The sequence below is a fragment of the Cynoglossus semilaevis genome, chromosome 7 (assembly GCF_000523025.1).
Source record: "Cynoglossus semilaevis isolate Cse_v1.0 chromosome 7, Cse_v1.0, whole genome shotgun sequence".
Classification (NCBI taxonomy): Eukaryota; Metazoa; Chordata; class Actinopteri; order Pleuronectiformes; family Cynoglossidae; genus Cynoglossus; species Cynoglossus semilaevis.
The window spans coordinates 10,993,828-11,014,555 of NC_024313.1; the positions used below are offsets into that span (position 1 = coordinate 10,993,828).

At 44.6% G+C, this 20,728-nt stretch overlaps 1 protein-coding gene across 1 annotated transcript in view; it reads right to left on the minus strand.

Moving 5' to 3' along the window:
- jag2b (jagged canonical Notch ligand 2b) overlaps positions 1–20,728 on the minus strand; it is a 41,155-nt gene that overhangs the window by 6,585 nt on the left and 13,842 nt on the right. The window contains exons 3-19 of the mRNA XM_008313426.3: positions 17,799–17,853; positions 14,645–14,902; positions 14,010–14,070; positions 11,485–11,615; positions 9,709–9,828; positions 9,476–9,589; positions 9,288–9,401; positions 7,268–7,381; positions 6,473–6,519; positions 6,209–6,382; positions 3,137–3,299; positions 2,877–3,049; positions 1,830–1,932; positions 1,599–1,712; positions 710–823; positions 489–605; positions 245–272 (exon numbers count right to left, since the gene is read on the minus strand). Coding sequence (XP_008311648.1) covers positions 245–272; positions 489–605; positions 710–823; positions 1,599–1,712; positions 1,830–1,932; positions 2,877–3,049; positions 3,137–3,299; positions 6,209–6,382; positions 6,473–6,519; positions 7,268–7,381; positions 9,288–9,401; positions 9,476–9,589; positions 9,709–9,828; positions 11,485–11,615; positions 14,010–14,070; positions 14,645–14,902; positions 17,799–17,853 — 2,000 coding nt within the window. The remainder of the gene's footprint in view (positions 1–244; positions 273–488; positions 606–709; positions 824–1,598; positions 1,713–1,829; positions 1,933–2,876; positions 3,050–3,136; positions 3,300–6,208; positions 6,383–6,472; positions 6,520–7,267; positions 7,382–9,287; positions 9,402–9,475; positions 9,590–9,708; positions 9,829–11,484; positions 11,616–14,009; positions 14,071–14,644; positions 14,903–17,798; positions 17,854–20,728) is intronic.

Below are 20,728 nucleotides of genomic sequence, written 5' to 3' on the forward strand. Positions count from 1 at the left end.
AGAAAGGATACGTGGACAGCACTCATCCCCCCACCTGCATTAACATGAGGCTAGCTGGAAGCCACCATCGCTACCATCACCCCCAAAAACTGTCACCCCACCTCTCTGGGGTCTATTGAACCGACCCCCCCAAACAAATCCAACCCTGGATGAGAGATGCTCCCCCCCTCTTTGAGGTCTGATTTAAGCACAACTTCCACCCATTCATCCTCTCTCTCTGTGTGTGTGTGTGTGTAGTACATACCATGGATGAGGGTTACAGTCATTTATATCTGTTGAGGACAAAAAAAATAAATGTTTAGTTTCAAATTTTACAAATGTTCCTTTTTTAAATTATTTATTTACTATCTAAAAGAATGATTAAAAAAAAGCAGCATCAAAAAAATGTATAAATAAAAAGGTTCAATTCCCGTTGCAAATATTTTACATTGCCGCTAAAAAAACAAAAAAAACAAAAAACAAAACAACAACATGGCTGAGACACTGACTTTGGTCACAGGTGGCGCCCTCCCAGCCGTCTTTGCAGATGCAGGTGAAAGTGTCTCCTCCACCCACACAGGTCCCTCCATTGGAGCAAGGACTGGAGGCACAGGTGCTGTTCTTTGCTGAGGAAAAAAAAAATAAAAAAAAATCAACCAATGGTAGAGAACGTGTCTGAAAGAGTCACAGAGTTCGTGACCTCTTTGATAACCTGCTCCAGGAGCCTCACCCGTGTTGCAGGTGTTCCCTCCCCAGCCTGGAGGACACGCGCAGCGGAAAGCGTCACCGTGGTCGTAACAGGTGCCTCCGTTACTGCAGGTGGTGGCGTCACACTGGTTCTCACCTGGTCATCACAGACAAACGTTCACAGTTACACAGTCAAACTGAACTTTTACCAAATCGAACCCAGACAAAGAAAAACGAGAGCTACATGCTAACTGTGATGCTAACCGCTAGGCTAAAACTGAAGCTAGTTTATGACTCGGAGCACGTTAGCACTTGCTGAACCAAAACGATATGTCATCTGATAGCACTTGCTGAACCAAAACGATATGTTATCTGTTATTCCACAAAGTGCTAAATTAACACCAGTTAAAAAAAGAAAATGTTAAGATGACATTTATGTAGTTGTTTGTAATAATTGGAGGCTGTTGACTAGAGACTAGCGTTACTAACTGTTACTAACTAGTGGCACAACATGAAGCAAGACAAACAAACTAACAAGAAAATCTGATTATGTTTCACTTGTAGGAAACAAATAGTGAAATAATTGCTCCGTTCTTCACTTTGACTTGTGGTCATCTCAAATTTCCAAGCTGAAACAAAAGTCCAAAAATCCAAAATGACATTTATTCCAGCTCTGTCACTGTTGCTGTTTCAAACCATCAGGTTCCTGTGTCGTCCACTGTGGTGACCCAGTCTCTGAGAGCGTTACTGACACCCTAACACCTAAAACCAGTCCGTGCGTGACACGTGTCGGTGCGTGGCATCGGTCGGAAAAGACTATTTTAAAGTCACGCTTCGGCTCCGAGGAGACTTTAAAGTTTTAAGGCAGCGGCACGGTGCAGTCGGGCGCCGCCAGTGTAAACACACATTAACGCAGGGCGGCCAACACTCACGGGAATGACAGGTCTTGCCCTTCCAGTTGTCAGCGCACTCGCAGTAGAAGCCGTTCACCAGGTCGATGCAGCGGCCGCCGTTCTTACAGGGGTTGTGTCTGCACTCGTTAACATCTGAAGGTGAAGGAGGACACGAGCGAGAGCAGAGTGAGCAGCTGCTCTGTTCACACACACACACACACACAGGACAAGACAAGGTCAGAGGACAGATCAGTGAAAGCCTGGACTCACTGTGGTCGCACAGTCGACCCTCCCAGCCGTCAGGGCAGAAACACTGGAAGAAGTTGATGCCGTCGATGCACGTGCCCCCGTTTCTGCAGGGGCTGCTGATGCAGTTTAAAAAAAAAAAAAAAAAAAAAAAAAAAAAGGGATTTTGTCAGGACATGGAGAAACGGTCTGGGTGCAAATAAAAGCACCTACAGTTTGGCTGCAAGTTATTCTGTCAAGATAAAGGTCGATATGAAAATAAAGAATGCAAATAATTTCTAATGTAAAAAGATATGAACTCTACAACATTTCATAATATCTATTTGACACGAGACGACAAATATCCCATCATCAGTCCTTTAGTGTCACCTCTGACCCCGGTACTGTAGTACTGTACAATTGTACTGTAGTTTATTTACAGTCAACGTTTACTGTTAATATCCTTTAAAAAGACTGGAACTCTGTTACAGAACACAACATTTTTACTGATGATTTTTGGGCTGTGGGTGAAAACTAGAAGAACCTAGAAGCTTCTTCGTGATACTTAATATCATCAAGACAACATTTTTACTGATGATTTTTGGGCCGCGTGTGAAAACTACCTGGAAGCTTCTTCGTGATACTTAGTATCATCAAATATCAAAATGAGTATATTTGAGAGTAAAGTCATCTTGAAGTAGCCGCGTGTACATATACTACACAAATTTTCTTGAATCAGTTTCAAAACCTGACGTCTGCTCAGGAACAGGAAATTCAAAGTCGCAGAAACAGAACAAGCGGCAGATGAATTCACGTTATATTAGTTCTGTTTGTGAAATTTAATTTTTTTTCATATTTTTTTTTATATTTTTTTTTTTATATGCCCTCATGTACTGGCCTTCTACTGTTAGATCCTTTCAGCTCAGCAGAGGAGCCACCTGGAGGTGAGGGAGGGGCACCAAGTTGTGCTATTAATTCTAAATATAGTTTTATAGTCGGGAGATTTGTTTCCGTCTGTCGCAGCTCGTCAAACATTCCAACAGGCGGAGAAAAAAAAAAAAAAAAAAAAAAAAAAAAAAAAAAAAATTCTATTCCAGACTCACTCTCGTGACAGTACATTCCACTGAAACCCTGATCGCAGACGCAGGTGAAGTTCCCCGTTGGCTGACTGAGGCACCGTCCACGCGGTCCACAGACGTTGGACGAAACGTGTCGTACACCTGCCGAGTCGTTTGTAGCCACGGCAACAGTGCAGCTGTCAATCACTGAAATACAAAAACAAAAAATAAAGAAGACGTAAGCGATGAGATTAAATATATGACAGCTTTAACCGGTCCAGGCTCCTCCATCACCTTGACAAGGTGGGGTCAGGCAGGTGTCTTTGAGCCGCTCGCAGGTTTTGCCCTCAAAACCTTCTGGACAGGCGCAGTAAAAGTCCTGGTTGATGCTGTGACACTGGGCCTCGTTCTGACACGGGTTGGGGTCACAGGAGTCAGGGGTGGTCCAGCTGGAGATCTGTGAGAACAGAGAGGTCACAGTTCCACCTTAAAACTTTATTCACATCAATGTGGGATTCAGTCTCCGTCCGTCTTCAGACGCTGTTATGGAATCGATGTCGCAAATTTCCTCAGAATACCAACAAAAATGGTGTAAACTTTTAACATCCATTAACGCAATTAATCGCAGTTAATTATTTTACCTTTGGTGTCATTAATGTTCGTTGATATGTTACAGACACCTTGCCCTCAGAGATGAACTCCTGACGACAGGCAAGGAGGTGAAAAGTAAACAAAAACAGCATGTGGCCTTGACTGGGAAAAAAAAAAAACAAAACCCTGACCTCTGACCTCACCGTACTGTTTCTTTAACTCAGAGGTGTCCAATAAGTAGATCAAAGGCAGTACTGGTCGATCATGAGAAACTAAAATGATCGGTGAAGCTCAGAGTTTACCACTTTTGTTCACACAAACCCAGTGGTTTTCACCTCACAGCAGACCGTGGGGGTGGGGCAGATTCGTGATTCATCTGAATTATATTCATGATGCATGATGTTGGGCTGAGTCAATATTTGCCCTGACGATGGGTTATCGTCCTGCCCTCTCCAAGGGCGTCTGTCTTGGAGTAATCTTGCCAGATTAGGCAGGGAGAGAGGTGAAACCAAAAGTGTGGATTCTCTTGATGAGCTTAGGGAGACGTTCCTGAGGCTTACTTCACTCACGCTGCTCACCTTTTCATTTATTCTGAGCAGCAGCAGTGGTAGCAGCAGCGGCGGCGGCCGAGCCCGGCTAAGCTGCTAACCTGGACAGACTTAAGCTATTCTGCACTTTCGCCTTTCGCTCAGACGTCATGAGAAATTTGCAAATGAGATTTTCTTGTGAATTTAAATTTTAAAGACCTGATTTGAAAGAATTATCCCTACGGTTGAAGTGAAGACTTAAAAGCATCCTGGTTTTTCTCACGTCATTTTAGACCTTTAACTGGAATTCCAAGAATTTTGGTAAAAGTTAAAGACACACTGGGATTACCAGGTCTTAACGCACAGTAAGATGTTTCAGCGAATCATTTTTACTCAAAGGGAGAGACTAAAAAAAATTGTGAATTGCTGGCGATACGACTGGTTTGACAAGAATCATGAGAATTTGTGACGACTTTATTGTCAATTTTAAAGTTCCTTGTGTTTTTTAGTAGAGGTGTAATCTACAGAAACAATTTGAAATAATTATTTTTTATGCCCACTTTATGAGGATACTCATATTTGATGGCCATTTCCTCAAATCCCCATTCTGGATCAAAATTTTCTTTAAGTATTTTATGCATTTTCTTTTTCAGCAATTGTGTACAATTCCTGGGACTGAAACTCAAACCCGGAACTGAAATAGCAGCTAAAACCTGGATCATCTGAACAGCCTTTCATCCACATTCCAAAAATCCAGCCTTCCCTTTGGCAGGAACCCTGAGATAATTCTGTGAATGAACAGAACACAACGGGACATTTGTGTCGCCTTATAGAAGGACTCCAGTGGGAGTTCCGCTGGCCTTATTTCTCCTGGAGTCATGAATAAAATCAGAAAAGGCCAAAGTGCTGTTACTAAATTCAACATTTATGACGAGGGACGCGGCAACATGATGCTGGAGGCGTCACAGCTGGACAGGAATGGACTTTGTCCCACAGCAAGTATCAGAGGTCTTTAATGTGTGGGCACGGCTCCAGCATCACCTCATTCAGCCAGGCTCATATTTATAGTGGAGATGCTAAATCAGGATTGGCTCCTGACCAGCAATGTCCTCCATTCAGGGCCCAGGAGACCCAGAGGAGTGTCGGTTTCCTCGCTGCTAACCTACTTTAGCTTCAAACGCACACACACACACACAACTTCACACGAAGAAAAAAAGCCCCGGAGCGAGGACATACACGAACCGGGGTTGTGTGATATTTAAGAAACATTAAAGATTTGTGCACAAAAACCTGAAACAAAACAATATTTGTCCCATCAGGCTGGAAAACCCCAGAGTAACGCGGCACAGCAGTCGCCGCCGCGGTCTGGCAGATTGTGGCTCCTGCATCATCTGTCGGCTCAGATGACAAACTGGTAGCGGCTACTACATATTGGCTACTCATGCATTTACATGGTTTTACGAGTCACTTACACTGTATACTGTCGGAAATCCAAAAGTGTCAGGTAAAACCTAATGATTTTGACCTCTGCTGCGGAACACTACCACGTTAGCTTCACCGCGGCGTAGACCGGTGGACTATTACACCAACTAAAAATAGTTCAAATAGGTGGCTCTGTTCACCATTTTATATTAGATGAAAAAAAAAAGTTTTTTTCCCAACTAAAAATAGTTCAAATAGGTGGCTGTGTTCACCATTAGATGAAAAAAAAAAACATTTGTAAAACTAGCTTTTTTTTTCATTCAATAATTTCCAGAATATTTGGAACATTTTATAATATTGCAATTGTTTTGCTAACAAGTAGCACTTACGCTAAGGGACGCAACTACTGTTTTAAGTTGACAAAAAAAAAATTAGTCAACTTGAATATTGACTTTGAAATCATCTTAAAGCTTATATTAGTTCCAGTTCCAGAAAATAAAATATATCTAGTGAGTTTTTTCCCCCTACACATTTTTTCCTAAGACAATGCTGGCATCACTGTCTACCAATTTTTTTTAAATTCTTGCCTAAGGTGACTCTTACGTGGGGTGGGGCGGGGTAACAACCCGACATCATTAAATCATGTGGGTTCTGCGATCAGAACACAGAGCAGCCGACCAAGCGGCGGGTGTTAAATTTTGGCCACTCAACAAGAAGTTCTGTGGCTTCACCCGCGTCGGTGCCGTTGTTGCCTCATATCATCGCCACCAGCCCTGGTAACTGTTTAATCCTGTTCGATGTGGGAAACGTGGAACATGACACTCACCTCGCACAGCTGTCCTCCAAACTCTGGAAGGCATTCACACACGAAGCCGTCCAACACCGCGTGGCAGCGGCCGCCGTTCTGGCACGGCCCGCTGTCGCATTTATTCCTCTGGATCTCACAGTGGGTGCCCACGAAGCCCGGGGGGCACTGACAGTGGTAACCCCTGGCAACCTCCTGAGGAACGGAGGAAGAAGAAGAAGCAGTTAAGACGGCGTCACTTCTACAGTCATGAACTGAAAGGTGAAATCTGAGGTTAAGTCTGACCTTGCACGTGGCTCCGTTCTGACACTGGCCGTGACAGCCCTTCATGCCTGAAAAAAAAAAAATCCATATTATCATTTACTGAAAAAAACACAACATTCACCTTGTGTTTTATACAAAAGAAAATTAGGGCCAGATGTGAAATTATTAGAGTTTTAGACCAATTTTTCTCACTCATATTTGGGGCCAGATGTGAAATTATTAGAGTTTTTTTTGAGTGCACAGTTTAGATGTAAATCTTTGAATTCCAATCTGACAATATAAAGTTCTCCAGGTTCAGACAGAAGTTTTTCAAAGTTCTACCAATTTTTTAGAATTATTTATCAGAATTGTGACAGAATCTGGAGCTGAAATGTCATCTGAGAATAACATCAGAATTCTGTGGGATTTAGAATCTCCAGGTAATTTGTTGATAACAAAATACAAATATTTTAATACAATACAGTTCACATAGTAACATATAATAATAATAATAATAATGAAGGGTTTCCATGTGGCCCTAATTGTCCCTTGAGTCAAAGGCTGAAAGAGAAAAAAATGAGTTGAAAAAACAGATTTTAGGATAAGGCTGGACATGCAGTGGATCCTGGGAGAAAAGACCGGAGCTGATCATGCAAATTCAGATACACGAGTCAGAGACCTGGAGCTGTGGTTATCCAGGAAGGTGAAGGAAAGTGAGGCTACAAGTTAGCTTGTAGCTTTGTGTCCGAGAAGTGGAAAGTAGGTGATTAACGAGTGACCACAGAAGAAGAAGACGACGACGACGTAGGAGGGTAAAGATGGCGAGGAAATACTGACTGATGTTACAGTTTTGTCCAGACCATCCCCGAAAACAGTTGCAGAGATATCCACCAATCAAGTTTTTGCAAGAGTTAGCGTTGACGCAGGGTTTCCCCGCGCATTCGTTTACATCTGTGAAGAAGTGGAAGGAGACCCCAGACCATCAGTAGATAAACACAAAGACCCCAGAGACCGAGCCTCAGAAGGACCAGAAGAACCCAAGACCGTCACCTCACCGTCTCCAAGAAAGGAACCCTTTGTACCAAATGCAATTAAACAGTTAGCCTATTAGCTAACAGGGGGAAACCCTCTTCTCTTTTCCCCCTTTTTTTCTGTCACTCATTGATCTTCACTGAATCTCATTTGGACTAAATTTGATTAAACTTTTGTTTGAAGTTTATTTCAGTTTTTTCCTGTCGCTCTACATTATCATCAGGCCATTTCACTGGAAAGTAAAAAAAAGTTTTGTCAAAGTAAAGCCCAGGATTATTAAAGTTCATTGGACACAATTTGTGGCTAAACTTGAAGTTTTCCCTGTTCTTTCTGGTTATATGTATAAAATTTCAATTTCAATTTTTTTACTTTTAGGAACAAAACTTTGATGTCACCAGGTCCACTTCCTGTCCGATCTAATACAACCAAAAATTTAAACCTTAAATCTTTAGCCTTAGCGACATGCAGACTGAAGTAGAACAGAGTCAACGCCGACCACAGGGCTGCGCTAGTGTGCGTGGCTCTCTGTTCAACTGTTACATTTACGGCACATGAGAAACAAGATGGAGAGAAGTGGTGCTGCTCAGATATTCAAAACGGGTCTGGGGGGGTTGAGGAGGGGACGGGGGCGCAGTCTAACTTTGCAGGGAGTCCGGCTGTGTTCAGTCACACACACACACACACACACCTGTCCTCTCTCTGAAACACAACACCCACCCCCCTCCGACACACACACACACACAGTAACCAGCAGGTAAGACCAATAGCTGCTGGTAAACTGAGAGCTCAGCTGGTAAGACGACACTGGACTCTTGGGATCTGACACCTATCACCAACCACCCAAACACACACACACCAACACACACACACACGCCAACGTTGTTTACCGGTCGTAATCCATTTCCTGGCCTCATGCTGGTCACGTCCGCACACCAGGACACCAGTGATATTGAAACGAGTGTCAGCGACACAAACACAGCCTGATACAGGCGCACTGGTTGTAAAGTCATTGAGGAAAACACACACACATGTACACACACACACTCATTGAAGAACTGTGGGCAGCACATGGCTCAGCGAGGATATTGAAAAACGACTGCTGTGGCCGTGGGGCTCACATCAACGTCGGCCAATTTTATTCCCAGAATACAGTTGGACGACGGTGAGTAATGGCTGCTGTGGACGAGACGACATTTATTTGTTTTTGGAAAAGAAATAAAAAAATTTAAAAAAAAAATGGGGAGAGAAACGGCCTGAAGCACACGTCTCATTTTAAGACCTTGAGATTTTCCAAAATACACAAATACTTCTACTCCTAAATACTCGACAGCGTACAGTATGTGTGTCCAAAATCTGGTCCACGGATCAAAAATAGGACACTTTCATAAACTGGATGTTGGCTTCACGGTCCTGTCCTTTCTCCTGAACTAACTTCTGGTTTATCTTTTAGATACATCGATCTCTTCATGGCCAAATGTCAGAGGAAGAAACTGGATAAAAGTTAGCCGCAACTTTTAGCATTTTCTGAACGAATCTTTCAGCTAACTTTTGTTTCGTTTTTAACAGTTTCACTATGAGTTTTCGCTCGATTTTAAGCCATTTCTGGAGCAACATTTTACTAACATTTAAGTTACTGTTTTTTTTAACAACCTGCGACAGACAAAACCCACACAGCCATGAACACAACACAGGGAAAAACACTGCAAACCGCTGCTGCACCGTGCGGCACACTGTCCATTTTCAAGCACAAAAAATCATATCAAACAAAAAAACCCCATCTTTTTGAATATGTGTTCAAACAGACAGGATCCAGGAGAGAGCTTACCAATCTGGCAGGTCGTCCCTTCCCACTGGGGGGGGCACAAGCACTCAAACCCGTCCTCCCTGTCGATGCAGGTTCCACCTCCAGCACATGGGTTGGATGCACACTCGTCCAAATCTGACAAAACACAAGTGTGTGAGCTCCAGGCTCCGGTCTCAACCCTCGGTGTTAATGTAGAAGAGAAAACTCACTGTTGGCACAGGTCGGACCCCCCCATCCGGACGGACACAGGCACTCGAACCCTGTTGGAACCTCGTGGCACGTTCCTCCGTTGGCACAGGGGTTGGAGGCGCAGGCGTGTTCGGCTGATGGAGGACAGAAGAAGGAGAACTTCACCGGGACAGAACCTTTATTTGTTTTGACAGTTTGAAACTTCACGTGAAACCAAAGCTCGTTAATCACTGCGGTACGGGCCGTCTCCTACCGATCTGACAGTTCTTGCCGGTGTAGCCCGGAGGACAGGCGCAGTGATACTGGTCTGGTTCCGTGTTCATGCAGGTTCCTCCGTTGACACAGGGAAGGTGACGACCACAGTAATTCAGATCTGGAAGATACCAGAGGAGATTAACCCACGCTGGAACCGGTCCTAACGAAGGCTGAGCTCGTCAACAAAGACACCGCCCAACATCACAGGCGTGACTTTCATCAAGTCAAGTCAGGTCTAATTTTTCTACAGCTTAAAATTATAGAAGACAAAAGTTTGTGTCTGTTTTTGTCTGAATTTACAGACTTGGTTTGTCCAGAGAGGAAAATGACTCAGTTTTAACAGAATTCTCTGACAGAACCAGAAACGAAAACATCTGTTGATTAGTTTGAAAATGGGGGAGAGGAGAGAGAAAAGTGTTTTTGTTTTATTCACGACACAAACATGCACAGGGACAATCTTCATCCCCCACAATGCATCTGGAACATTCGTATCCTGGACCAAACTGCCGGCTCGCTGGAGACTTTCGGCCCGCTAACCACCCACATGTGGCCCACAACTAGATGGCAGCATAACGTACTCTGACCCCCTGCTGTTGGCTTCATTGCAAAGGAATCCGAGAAAAATATATAAGAATGGCAGTTATACAATTATAATAATTATATACGTTTAAAAATGACACCGAGCCAACATCACGCTCTCCGACTTCAGACCTCTCTGCTCAATTTCACCATTTATTCCGTTGCTGCGGGAAAATCCCAGCCAGTTTTTTCTCGGGGGCTTCGCTACACCATCTGTCAGCTTTGACAGGAAGCGTGGAGCGTGTTTGATAAACTCAGTGTCTCTCTGTCCTGCATCCACAGAATAAACACACAGACTCGTTCTCTGAATCCATCCCCAGGTTTTTCCACTCCCTGTGCAGAGTAAGCGCTGGATGCTGCACAGAAAGAACACCCGGATCATTCTAAAGGCTGGTAAATAAATGAGCAGGGATCTGTCTCCACTCAGGGATCCTAGGACCCGTTTCTCATCCCCTGAAGAGCCCTCAGTGACGAAGGGGCTGCGGGGATCGAGTGTCCTGGCTGCTGCTCAGATCACAGCGGCAGTACAGCGGCAGAAAAACTATCCTCGTGCTGCTGCTGCTGCTCAGAGAGGAGGAGGAGCCCGGAGCTCCCCGCCAGGTGGAGGTGAAGTGACGGAGTAAATGGATATGATTGTGTTTGAAGAGTAAAGAAAACGAATCAATCATTGATGGAGTTAAGACGGTGAACATTTGTTTGTCTGCAAACACAATTCAAAACAATTACTGAGGTGGTTGACTTTTCAAAATAAAAGAATATGAAGAACGAAATAAAGCTGTAGATGATGAAGGAAGTTAATTTATATATGTATATATAAATATGTATATATATTCATATATGTGTATTTATATATTTACACATACATTTATGTATGGAGGTATACATAAATGTATATATGTACATATATATGTGTATATATTCCTACACAGACACATTTAAATATACCTACACATACACAAATATATAAATATATATGTATCCATACATACAAATATTCTGTTTGTGTCTATATTCTGTTTTATTATTATTTATTAATATGTTTTTTGTTTTATTTTGCAGGTACCTCTGCCCTGAGACTACTACTACTACTACTACTACTACTACTACTACTACTACTACTACTACTACTAGTACTACTCATTTGTGACTCATCTACCGTCAGTGTTGTGTGGGAGGACAGATGATGCTCTCTTACCTTTATCACACAGCAGCCCCCCCCAGTTCCTCTCACACTTGCACTGCCAGGGGAGGTTGCAGGTGCCGTGGACACAGCCGGGGAAGAGCACGCACTCGTCACAGAACTGGCCCTGCCAGCCGTAGTTACACCTGTCAAACACACCAGACAAAGACCATCAGCATCATCAGAAAATATGAAACATTTGGGGAAACTCAGTTATAAATCCTCAGCTGTAGCCCTCAGGGATCACCGCACCCCCATCCAAAACAACGTCTTCTGTCTGACATATTTATTCACTATCTCTTCTCCATTTTAAATGTCAAAAATAGTTTCGTTTTTTTTTTTCCTGGTCGGCCTGTCTAAATCAAACATTGTACAAAAACATGCGAAACAGAGAAGCTGACGTCTTAGCTGCAGCCTGCTCAAAGATGAGGATTAAACTCATCGATTGTTGTACCTGCTGCTTTGTCAACTTCACCAAAGACCAAAGACCATGTCCCTAATCTTAGAGGAGGGTAACATTCCAGGGCAGGAGGGGTTAAGAATACTTCCAGCGACCCCCGTGCTCGGCTTAGAGTCTGGGGGTTAGCCGGAGTCGATGGTTTGTATACACGCCCGCAGCCTCATGACAGCGATCGGCTATTCCAGGGCCGGGGTGTCGCGGAGACAGCTGTCTTGTCAATTGACTGCTATTTTGAGTCTCCTGCAGACGGCACCGCTGCCGAGTCCTTTCAGACATCACTGCCATTCTCAGGCGGAGGAGGAGGAGCGGGGGGGCGGCGGGGAATACTTGTCATGCTCTCCCACTGTATATGATTAGCCTGAGAGAATCTGGCAGCAGCGACGCTAACAGGAGCCTTTGGAAAGGAAACTGCCTTTTAAAAAGTGAAAGGGGAATTCAAGGTGGTACTCGTATCACACACGCTCATCAAAAACACTCGCAGGTGGAGGCACGAAGCTACGGCTGACCTGAATTCCAGCATCCCTGCACTTCACCCCAGTGATTCTCGGGACACGGCAAGCCTCAGACAAATATGCCAGAACAAGTCGAATGTCGGCTTGTAAAACAACACCCTCAATTCACAAACGAAACAACAGGCACATTGCTGCTATTGTGTTCCTCAAAAAGCCGACAGCGAATGGGGCGAAGCCCATAAAAACCTGCTAAAAGGCCAGAGGGAATGAAAGGGAGATGGCGGAGGATTTAACGCCAGCTTTCTGTGACCTGAAGCTTCATTAAATTCATTCCTGCCGCTGCAGGAAGAGCCTTTACCGCCGCTGCTTCACGTTTCCTGTTGAGTGCAACTTGACATGTCATCATAAGCACGGGCTGCTTCCCTCCGTTGTCTGTCTGCTCACTGGAGTACGGATGCTGATGGAGGCAGACAACAACGCAAATAGTACGGATGCTGATGGAGGCAGACAACGCAAAAATTGAGAGCAGTTTCCTGAAGATGGTCTTTCTCTGAGATTCCTCGGCTCTGGGCCAAACTCTCTACTCTACCCCCCCGCCTCACTAATAATGGCAGCCTGGTGTATCTGTGCATCCGGCAGGTGACGGGAGGAGGAGCAGGAGGTGCAGAGATGACGACGGGATGTACCACATCCTGATGAAGCCACTCTACGTCACTTTATCTCCCTCTGGTTTCCACTTTGGGAAAATGTACATGACACAGTGGGATATTCATTTCCTCCGCTGCCCCCTGCCCTGGAATTGGGGGGGGGGCAGGACCGCAATGCGGATAGGGAGGAGACATGACAATTCCCAGCACGTTTATGGTTGTCAAACTCGCAGGTTCTTTTTCTTTCGGTTTGAGCTGCTGAGAGTTGACAAGATGCTTGGTATTCTGTGGAGGGTGGCTAAAAATACAGAGGCCAGAGGCACGGTGTTGGCCTCGCCTTTGGAGCTGAGGTGGAGATGCCCACAAGGGAAACAGAAGCTGGCATAAAAAAACCACCCAGCAGGCTTCAACAAGCAAAGGTTCCTGTCTTTACCGTCCATCATCTGGATGGAATATTTACAGGAATCAAGCAACACAGTGGCTGTGCTGCAGACGCCAAGTGTCTAAAGCAAACAAAGTGGAAAAGACTCTGACGGGGGATGTCTGGCAGAAAATGAAACGTGGAGGGTTGCGGGTGAGGTGGGGGTTGATGATGGAGAACTGCATCACATCAGATGTAGTTACTTCAGAAAAGAGCTGGGACGCAGAACCCGACCAACGTGCAGCTAAAGGATGATAATGGCGTCTCCTTGTTGTCACCTGAGGTCAGGATAGCTTGCTTGCTAACAGCAAATAGAAACATATCAGCTACAGATTTCGGGGAAAGCGATTATGTAAAACATCCAGATCAGAAATATGTCACTTTCAGTTGATATGTTGACGTACGTCTATGTCCAGGACATTAATGAAGACATTGTTATTTACATGTCCTCTATCTGTGTGTTTGACAGCTTCGACCTCGACACAAGAGTCGATTAAAAACATAACAGACTGAACGTTATGCTGAGGTAAAGGGAGTGAAATGGTCTGAACTGAACTCACCTGCATTCACCTGGAATACTGCAGCCGCCACGCACCAGGTCACAGCCCTGTCTGCAGATGGCTGGAGAAAAAGAAGAGGAAAAAAAAATTAGATGAAATTAAATTCAGTTTAGCCAAGAAAATATGTACGAGTTTTCTTTAGAGGAAAAGGGAGGGGAGGGGGCAGAGAGGCGGAGCTGAAGCTCATTGGTTTACAATCTTTCTAACAAGTGCAACAAGACGTGAACATTCATGGCAGGGTGAGAAAGGCAGCACGACTTTACAGCCTGCATGTACAACAGCACTGCCACCCACAACTGCCCCCCCCCCCCCCCCCCCCCTACATACCCCCACTCTTTTCACCCCTCCACTAAGGTCAGCCGGGTGATTTATTAAGGCCTCCCACTCTCCCTAACCTCACCCAGGGCTGGACACACTAACAAGACTAAACCAAGAGGGGGAAGAACTTTCAGTTTAGATTTAAGGAATATTTGATCAATTTTTTTTTTTTTAATTTATTTTTGAAAACTAATGCAAATTATAAAAAATATATAATAAATAAAATATAGAGTTCATGAAACAACCGATACATTTACTTAATGACTAATTATCACTAGATAATTAAGCAGATGAATCACTGCCACAGTGTCTCTCACCCTTGGTGCAGTCCGGGCCCATCCAGCCGTCCAGACACACTGGGGCCCCAGACGGCTCGCAGCGATAGTGGCCAAAGTAGTCGTCGCGGGGGACGCACAGTTTGTTGCACTTGATGCCGAAGTAGTTCTCGTCACATCGAACCCTGAGGCGGTAGGAGATACGAGCCACGGGCCCGTCGTGCAGGATGGTCTGCCAGGGGTCGCCGGGGTTGATCATGCCGGCGTGAGTGCTGCGCTCGATTAGCAGCTCGTCGTCAGCTGCAGACAAACAGGAACGCAACAGGTGAACAAACTGAAGCTGAAAACTCTTTTTGTCTTTTGACTACTGTAGGTTCACACACTGATCATATTAACAACAACAACAATGTGAGAAAAACATGGCTGACATTTTGGTTTTGTTTTTTCTTGCTCTTTCAACTTATTTGGCTTTTTCTGGGCTGACATTTTGGTTTTTTTTTTTTTTCTTGCTCTTTCAACTAATTTGGCTTTTTCTAGGCTAAAGGCTAATGTTGCTAACAGTTCACTGTTTTGTTTTTCTTTGGCCTTCTGTCAATCTTCCCACGAAAAAGGTTTCTGTATTTGCTAATTAGTACATGATCTTTTTTGCATGAGTTTAAGTTTGCTCTGGGAGACAAAGGCCGGTAATTCCCAGCAGCCTCTTCATCAGTGAGGCTGACAGGTATCTGGACGACCAGGGTCTTTATTCTGACACAGTCTTTCTCTCCTTGCATTGTTATTCAGTGTGCAGATGCTTTTTTTTTTTTAATCACAACGTGATAAGTGCGTGCGTGAACCCACTGAATTTTAAGTACGCGATTGAAATTCATTGTCTGCAAACGGGTCCATTTTCTGGGGTCTGCACAGATGGGTGCTCTCCCTCTCTCTGATCTCCCCCTGCCTGCACCGTCATGTCAGGGGGAGGTGAGCAGTCAGCCTACAGTGGACCAGCGAGGACATTAAACCCTGTTTGTCTTCGTGGGGCTCAGTGCAGCTTTCAGAAGAAAAGCAATCTTTATCACAGTGTGATCGAGGCTGGCAAACAATCTGTGTGGAAATAGGGGGTCTGTGATTTCCTCTTCCCCTCCGCGGCTTTGGACCGCAATGCACCACAGACATTTCGGGGCGAGGAAGTGGAGAACACACAAATATGCACACACTGGAGCACACACACCTTCCTCTGTTGGGGAATGACACATTGTCAGACAGAATTAAGCAACAATAACAGAAATAACAGTTGCCAGATAGAGAACAATGGGCTCTGGGCCCGAGCCGGGCTCTGCTACCGCCGTGTCTAAACACTGAGCCCGCCCGCCTAGTCCACTGCACTTCCTGCTCGATAAACACGAGGAAAACAGCCGGGGCTTTTCCTGAGAACATAAGGGGGAAGGGGAGTGAGGTAATGGGGGTGGGGGGGGCATGACGCTGGCGGAGAGGAATCTGATTGACAGAACCCCAGCATTGGTCGCCCTCTACGTAGGTCCAGACAGGAGGGAGATGCTGACTCAGACCAAGTGATGTTCCACAGACAAACACCGAGGAACGCTACAGTGGCTTTAGGATGAAACTCCTAATGGAGAACCTCGGGTACTGAACCCAGAGGTTGAGTCAGAGTTTTATGTGTTTCCCTCAACGCCTGACATTTTAAGATAGACATCAGCTGAAGTCTGTGTCCAGATTAGCTTCTTTTTTTAAATCACACCACAGTTTGGAACTCCATCTCTTCAAAAGGTCACATTCCAGCCCTTTTGGATGTGATAAAGGGCAATTCCTTGGTTCTTATCTTGATAAAATATGAGTCCATTTGGAGGCGATAAAAGAGTGTTTGTTTTTTTTTTCTCTTGCATCCTCTTTCACTCACAACGCATCTATTTCTCTCCTCTACAGGCCATTTGGCTGACAGGCTGGTGGCTGGCAGGGACCCAACTGGAAAAGCAACATTGGGGCATTATATCAAGCAGAAAGATCAGAACTAATTGCTGTAAATGTGCACAATTACTGGTGAAAGGAGACGACACGTGTTGGGCAACAGTCTAATAAAAGAGCTGTGATGTCAAAATCCATCAACCTCCCATTGTCTGAACGCTGAAGTGGAAACGCGTTTGATGTCCTGGACAAAACAGGACGTGATGAACTCACATAAATGGAGCGCGGAAGTTATGACAAGCAAGAGTCGACGTCCAGTTTCTAAAACTCAGGCCTGCGTTCACAGAGAGGTATGTGAGAGTCATGAATAAATACCAGCGTCTCTTCAGATCAGAGATTCATCGACTGAGGCAGACGCTGGAGTCCACAGCGGGTCCCCTTCCTCCCAGACTGAGCTACTGCTCAGACGGGAAAGAGGGGCCGTACGGGAGTCCGCCCAGCGGACATAACACAGGGAAAACAGGATACAGCTGGTCAGCGCTAACTACTGGAGCCAACATAGCTAAGTAGAGCTGCGAGGTGTCTGAGGACGCCTCTATTTATTCACCTTAGCATTTCAATGTTGTCTAAGTAGTACTTGGACCCTGCTGCCTCCCACGTCAAATATATGGTTTATAAACATCGACATTGACGTGAGGAAATATTAGGACGCACCAATGACGCAGTCCACTTGATGTGGTGCGGACCACATGGATTAAAACTGCATCAGTGTCTTGTCACTAGCTCAACTTCTGGCCTTGATGACCTTGGCTGCATGTCAACCATATAACCTGATCCTTTATCTCCATCATCTCCTGTTATTCCAACCATCTTTATGCTGCCTTCACTACATCCATTCATCTTCAACCTCACATCTCTGCCGCTGCCTCACAGCGCCATCCGTGTACTTTAGTTTCATCTTCGACCTCGTTTTCAGGACAGCAACACCTTCCTCCACCCGGGCCACTTTTAAAGAGAATGTCAGCACCTTGATCTCCAGCTTCACTTTCTGCAGCCTGACGACTTGACACAGCTCACTATCGTCTTGTCTTTTCCACTTACAGCATGTCCTAATTTATAATAAATAATTGTACATAGTTCTCTACAAAAACATATGTATACATATATATATATATATGTGTATAAAGTATATATATAGTATATTGTGAGTCTCGAAACCACTTGTCCCGATGGATGTACGTGACAGATCTGAGGTGTGCAGTAAAATAATGACCGATGTTTTCCGACTTACTGTTGCGTGTGGTGTTGTCCCAGTCCCAGGCTTCTACGATCACGGTGTAAGTCCGCTGAAAACAGAGAAAAGACAAAAAAAAGAAATGGTGGTGAAATTACAGATATCATCATTTTTTCATTCAAAATGTTAATGTACCAATAAGGTGAAGAAGATCGTTTGATGCTTTATAGGACACAGCATTAAAGACGCTGCGACGCCAACATTAGGAGTCAAAAAAATCAATGGTTCATTACAATAACACAGGACAGGACTAATGAGTTCACTGACGCTGTACAACTTCCTACTAAATGAAGTCACGATTTTTAAATGTCACACCTGAAATAAGTCTAAATCCACGATCAGTCACGGTGAAGAGAATGACAATGTAAAGAAACAGACGGTGAACACTTCAGTCACAGTCGAGCCTCCCTCCCACAGAGATGAGGGAGGGGGTAGGGTTGGAGGGAGAAAGGGTGATGATGCAAAAATCGAATTTGTTGCACTACAGCGTCTCAGGATGCAATTTGGCAGCGTTGCCCAGAGTGAGGTTGAGTTTCACTGCTGATGAAACCCAACGACTCGGTAAGAGATGAGAGAGGAAGACAGGGGAAGTACAACTGTGAGGGGGAGGCGCTGGCGCAGCTGCAGGGAGTCAGATGTGGAGAGAGGAAAGGATGCACCGGGAAGTATGACACACAACATCCTGCACTGCATCATGTACAGTATGTGCACTGTCATTGTGCAGCAGAGCCGAGGAAATGGCTGCAGTGAAAGAATTTGCAACAATTAGCCCACATCTTTCCTGCCTGTACTCACCCCCGGGACCAACGTGAAATGTATTTTTAATCATTGTTTCTGGAGCAAAATACAATGTGTGTGTGTGTAACTCACAGTGAGGAAACATGGAAATCATTTTTGTCCAAAGATGTTTCATTAAAGGAAGATATTCGTTTTAATCTGCTTAGAAAAACTAAATCTGCAGTTTTTCTTGGAAGGTCCAAAAGGTCTGGTTTCAAACTGATTCCAAAGCTGATTGAAATGATGATGGTTGTTTGAGTGTTTGGCAAAAATATGACAATATTTTGTTATTATTAAAGTGTTAACTGTTAAACTGATCAGGTATCGGGAAAAAACACATTTGTTTCACCAAAGAAACAGTGAGAGCAGAGAAGAACCAGGTCAGACCCAGAATAAAACCAGACAGTAAATGTTATGGTATGTTAGATGTGAAGCCAAGGTAGTAAAAAAATAATAATAAAGGCAAAAACCTTATGAAAAGTCAACACAAAGACCGTTCAAAAACAGATTATTACCAGACGATGAAAACGACTCCATGTCGTCGAAAAGAAAATCAAATGTCGGCAGTAGCCACGTTAGCTCTTTGTGTTTTTAGGATAAACCAAAGCCTCATCAGTTAATGGCGCTCAATAATATTCAGGTCACTTTGCCAACATTAGCTAAGTGCCTTGATTTGTCCTTGGTTTCCAGACAGTGTGGTAAATCAGCAGCTAAGGGGATTATCTTGGTTTCACAGCAACTTGTGCTCTAACGCTGACCAACATTGTGAACATTGTGCTTTGAAACATCACAGAGATCCTGATGAGTTCAAAAAAAAAAGGTTCTAAATGGATGGACGTTTTGGAGGGATATTTAGTCGCAGTTCGTACACGGAGCCTGTCTTTATTTTGTCTTTGTTTTGGGATTGTTACTTTGTACTAGCTCTCAGCAAACCAATCAGAGGCCTTTGTTTTTTGCAAGTTATAATAATGACATGACACCAGTCATCCAAAATGTGATTTAAATTCAAGATCTCCAAATATCTTTATATATCCAAGAAGTCGCACAATATCCACCCAAGAGTCTGGCAACCGACAATTTGCCAATTTTTAATTAGCCGCTAATAAACCTGCTCGCTAATCAATGAACACCCAAACCTGATGAGTTCATAATTAAACCTTAATCCAACATAAAAAAGTCAAAATAAACAGAAAGAGACAGAGATGGGGGAGAGAGGGAGGGAGAGAGAGAGAGAGAGAGAGAGATGGGAACTAACCACTGCTAGGCAACCAGCTGACCTAAATAGCATTTGTTACGTCACCAGCAGTGACAGTTGTAGTAGCCGCAGTGTGACTGTTGTGACCTCTACTGTAAAGTCATTGACGGTCTGAAATAGCCGTCGGTACAAAACCATGTGGGAGGTCATGGTAGAGTCTTCCGGCTGCTTCCATGAGAATGGAAAGAGAGATCACACAGATAGGGATTGGGGGAAAAAAACGTGTGTGTGTTTGCTGGAGTGTGTGTGTCTGTGCTGTTGATCTGGGGGACCAACAAGCTGGTAGGCTGGTTGCTGCTGGGCTGTGGGATTAAGTAGGCTTGTCTGGCTGCGGGTGGCGCTGAGCAGCAGGGGAGGGGTGGTGACAACAGAGAGAAATGGTAGATGATGAGTAGGAGGTGACGGGAGTTTGAATGTTTGGTGGTGCCATCATCCAACCAATGGCCAAGATGAGAAGGTGGTGGTAAAAAAAACTGTAGTAGCGAGCAAGCTGGGCGTCAAGGTGACCTGAAGGTGGCGTCTGAGCTCCGTCAATCCGTCCAACTGTAGACGCTCAAAGACGAAAATCCATCTCAAAGATGGACAGTTTGACATGAACGTGGATCATCCCATGATACGTAGCCCGGCTTCTGACCTCCCCACCCACACCCCCCTGCCCCCCCACCACCAGAGGGGAGGGCTGGCCGCCCCAGACTGCTCGTGTGAGCGGGTGTATACATATGTCATTGCGTACAAAAAAGGAACTAGGTACAAGTTACAAAGCATGACACAGTGAGTGGACATGTCATTTGAAAGTCTGTGGCAAATGTGAGGAGAAATGTGCCGCGGTGACCACAAGGGGAGCAGACGGGTCTCATTAAAGACCAACTGCAGAAACAGGTGGCCATATTTTGAC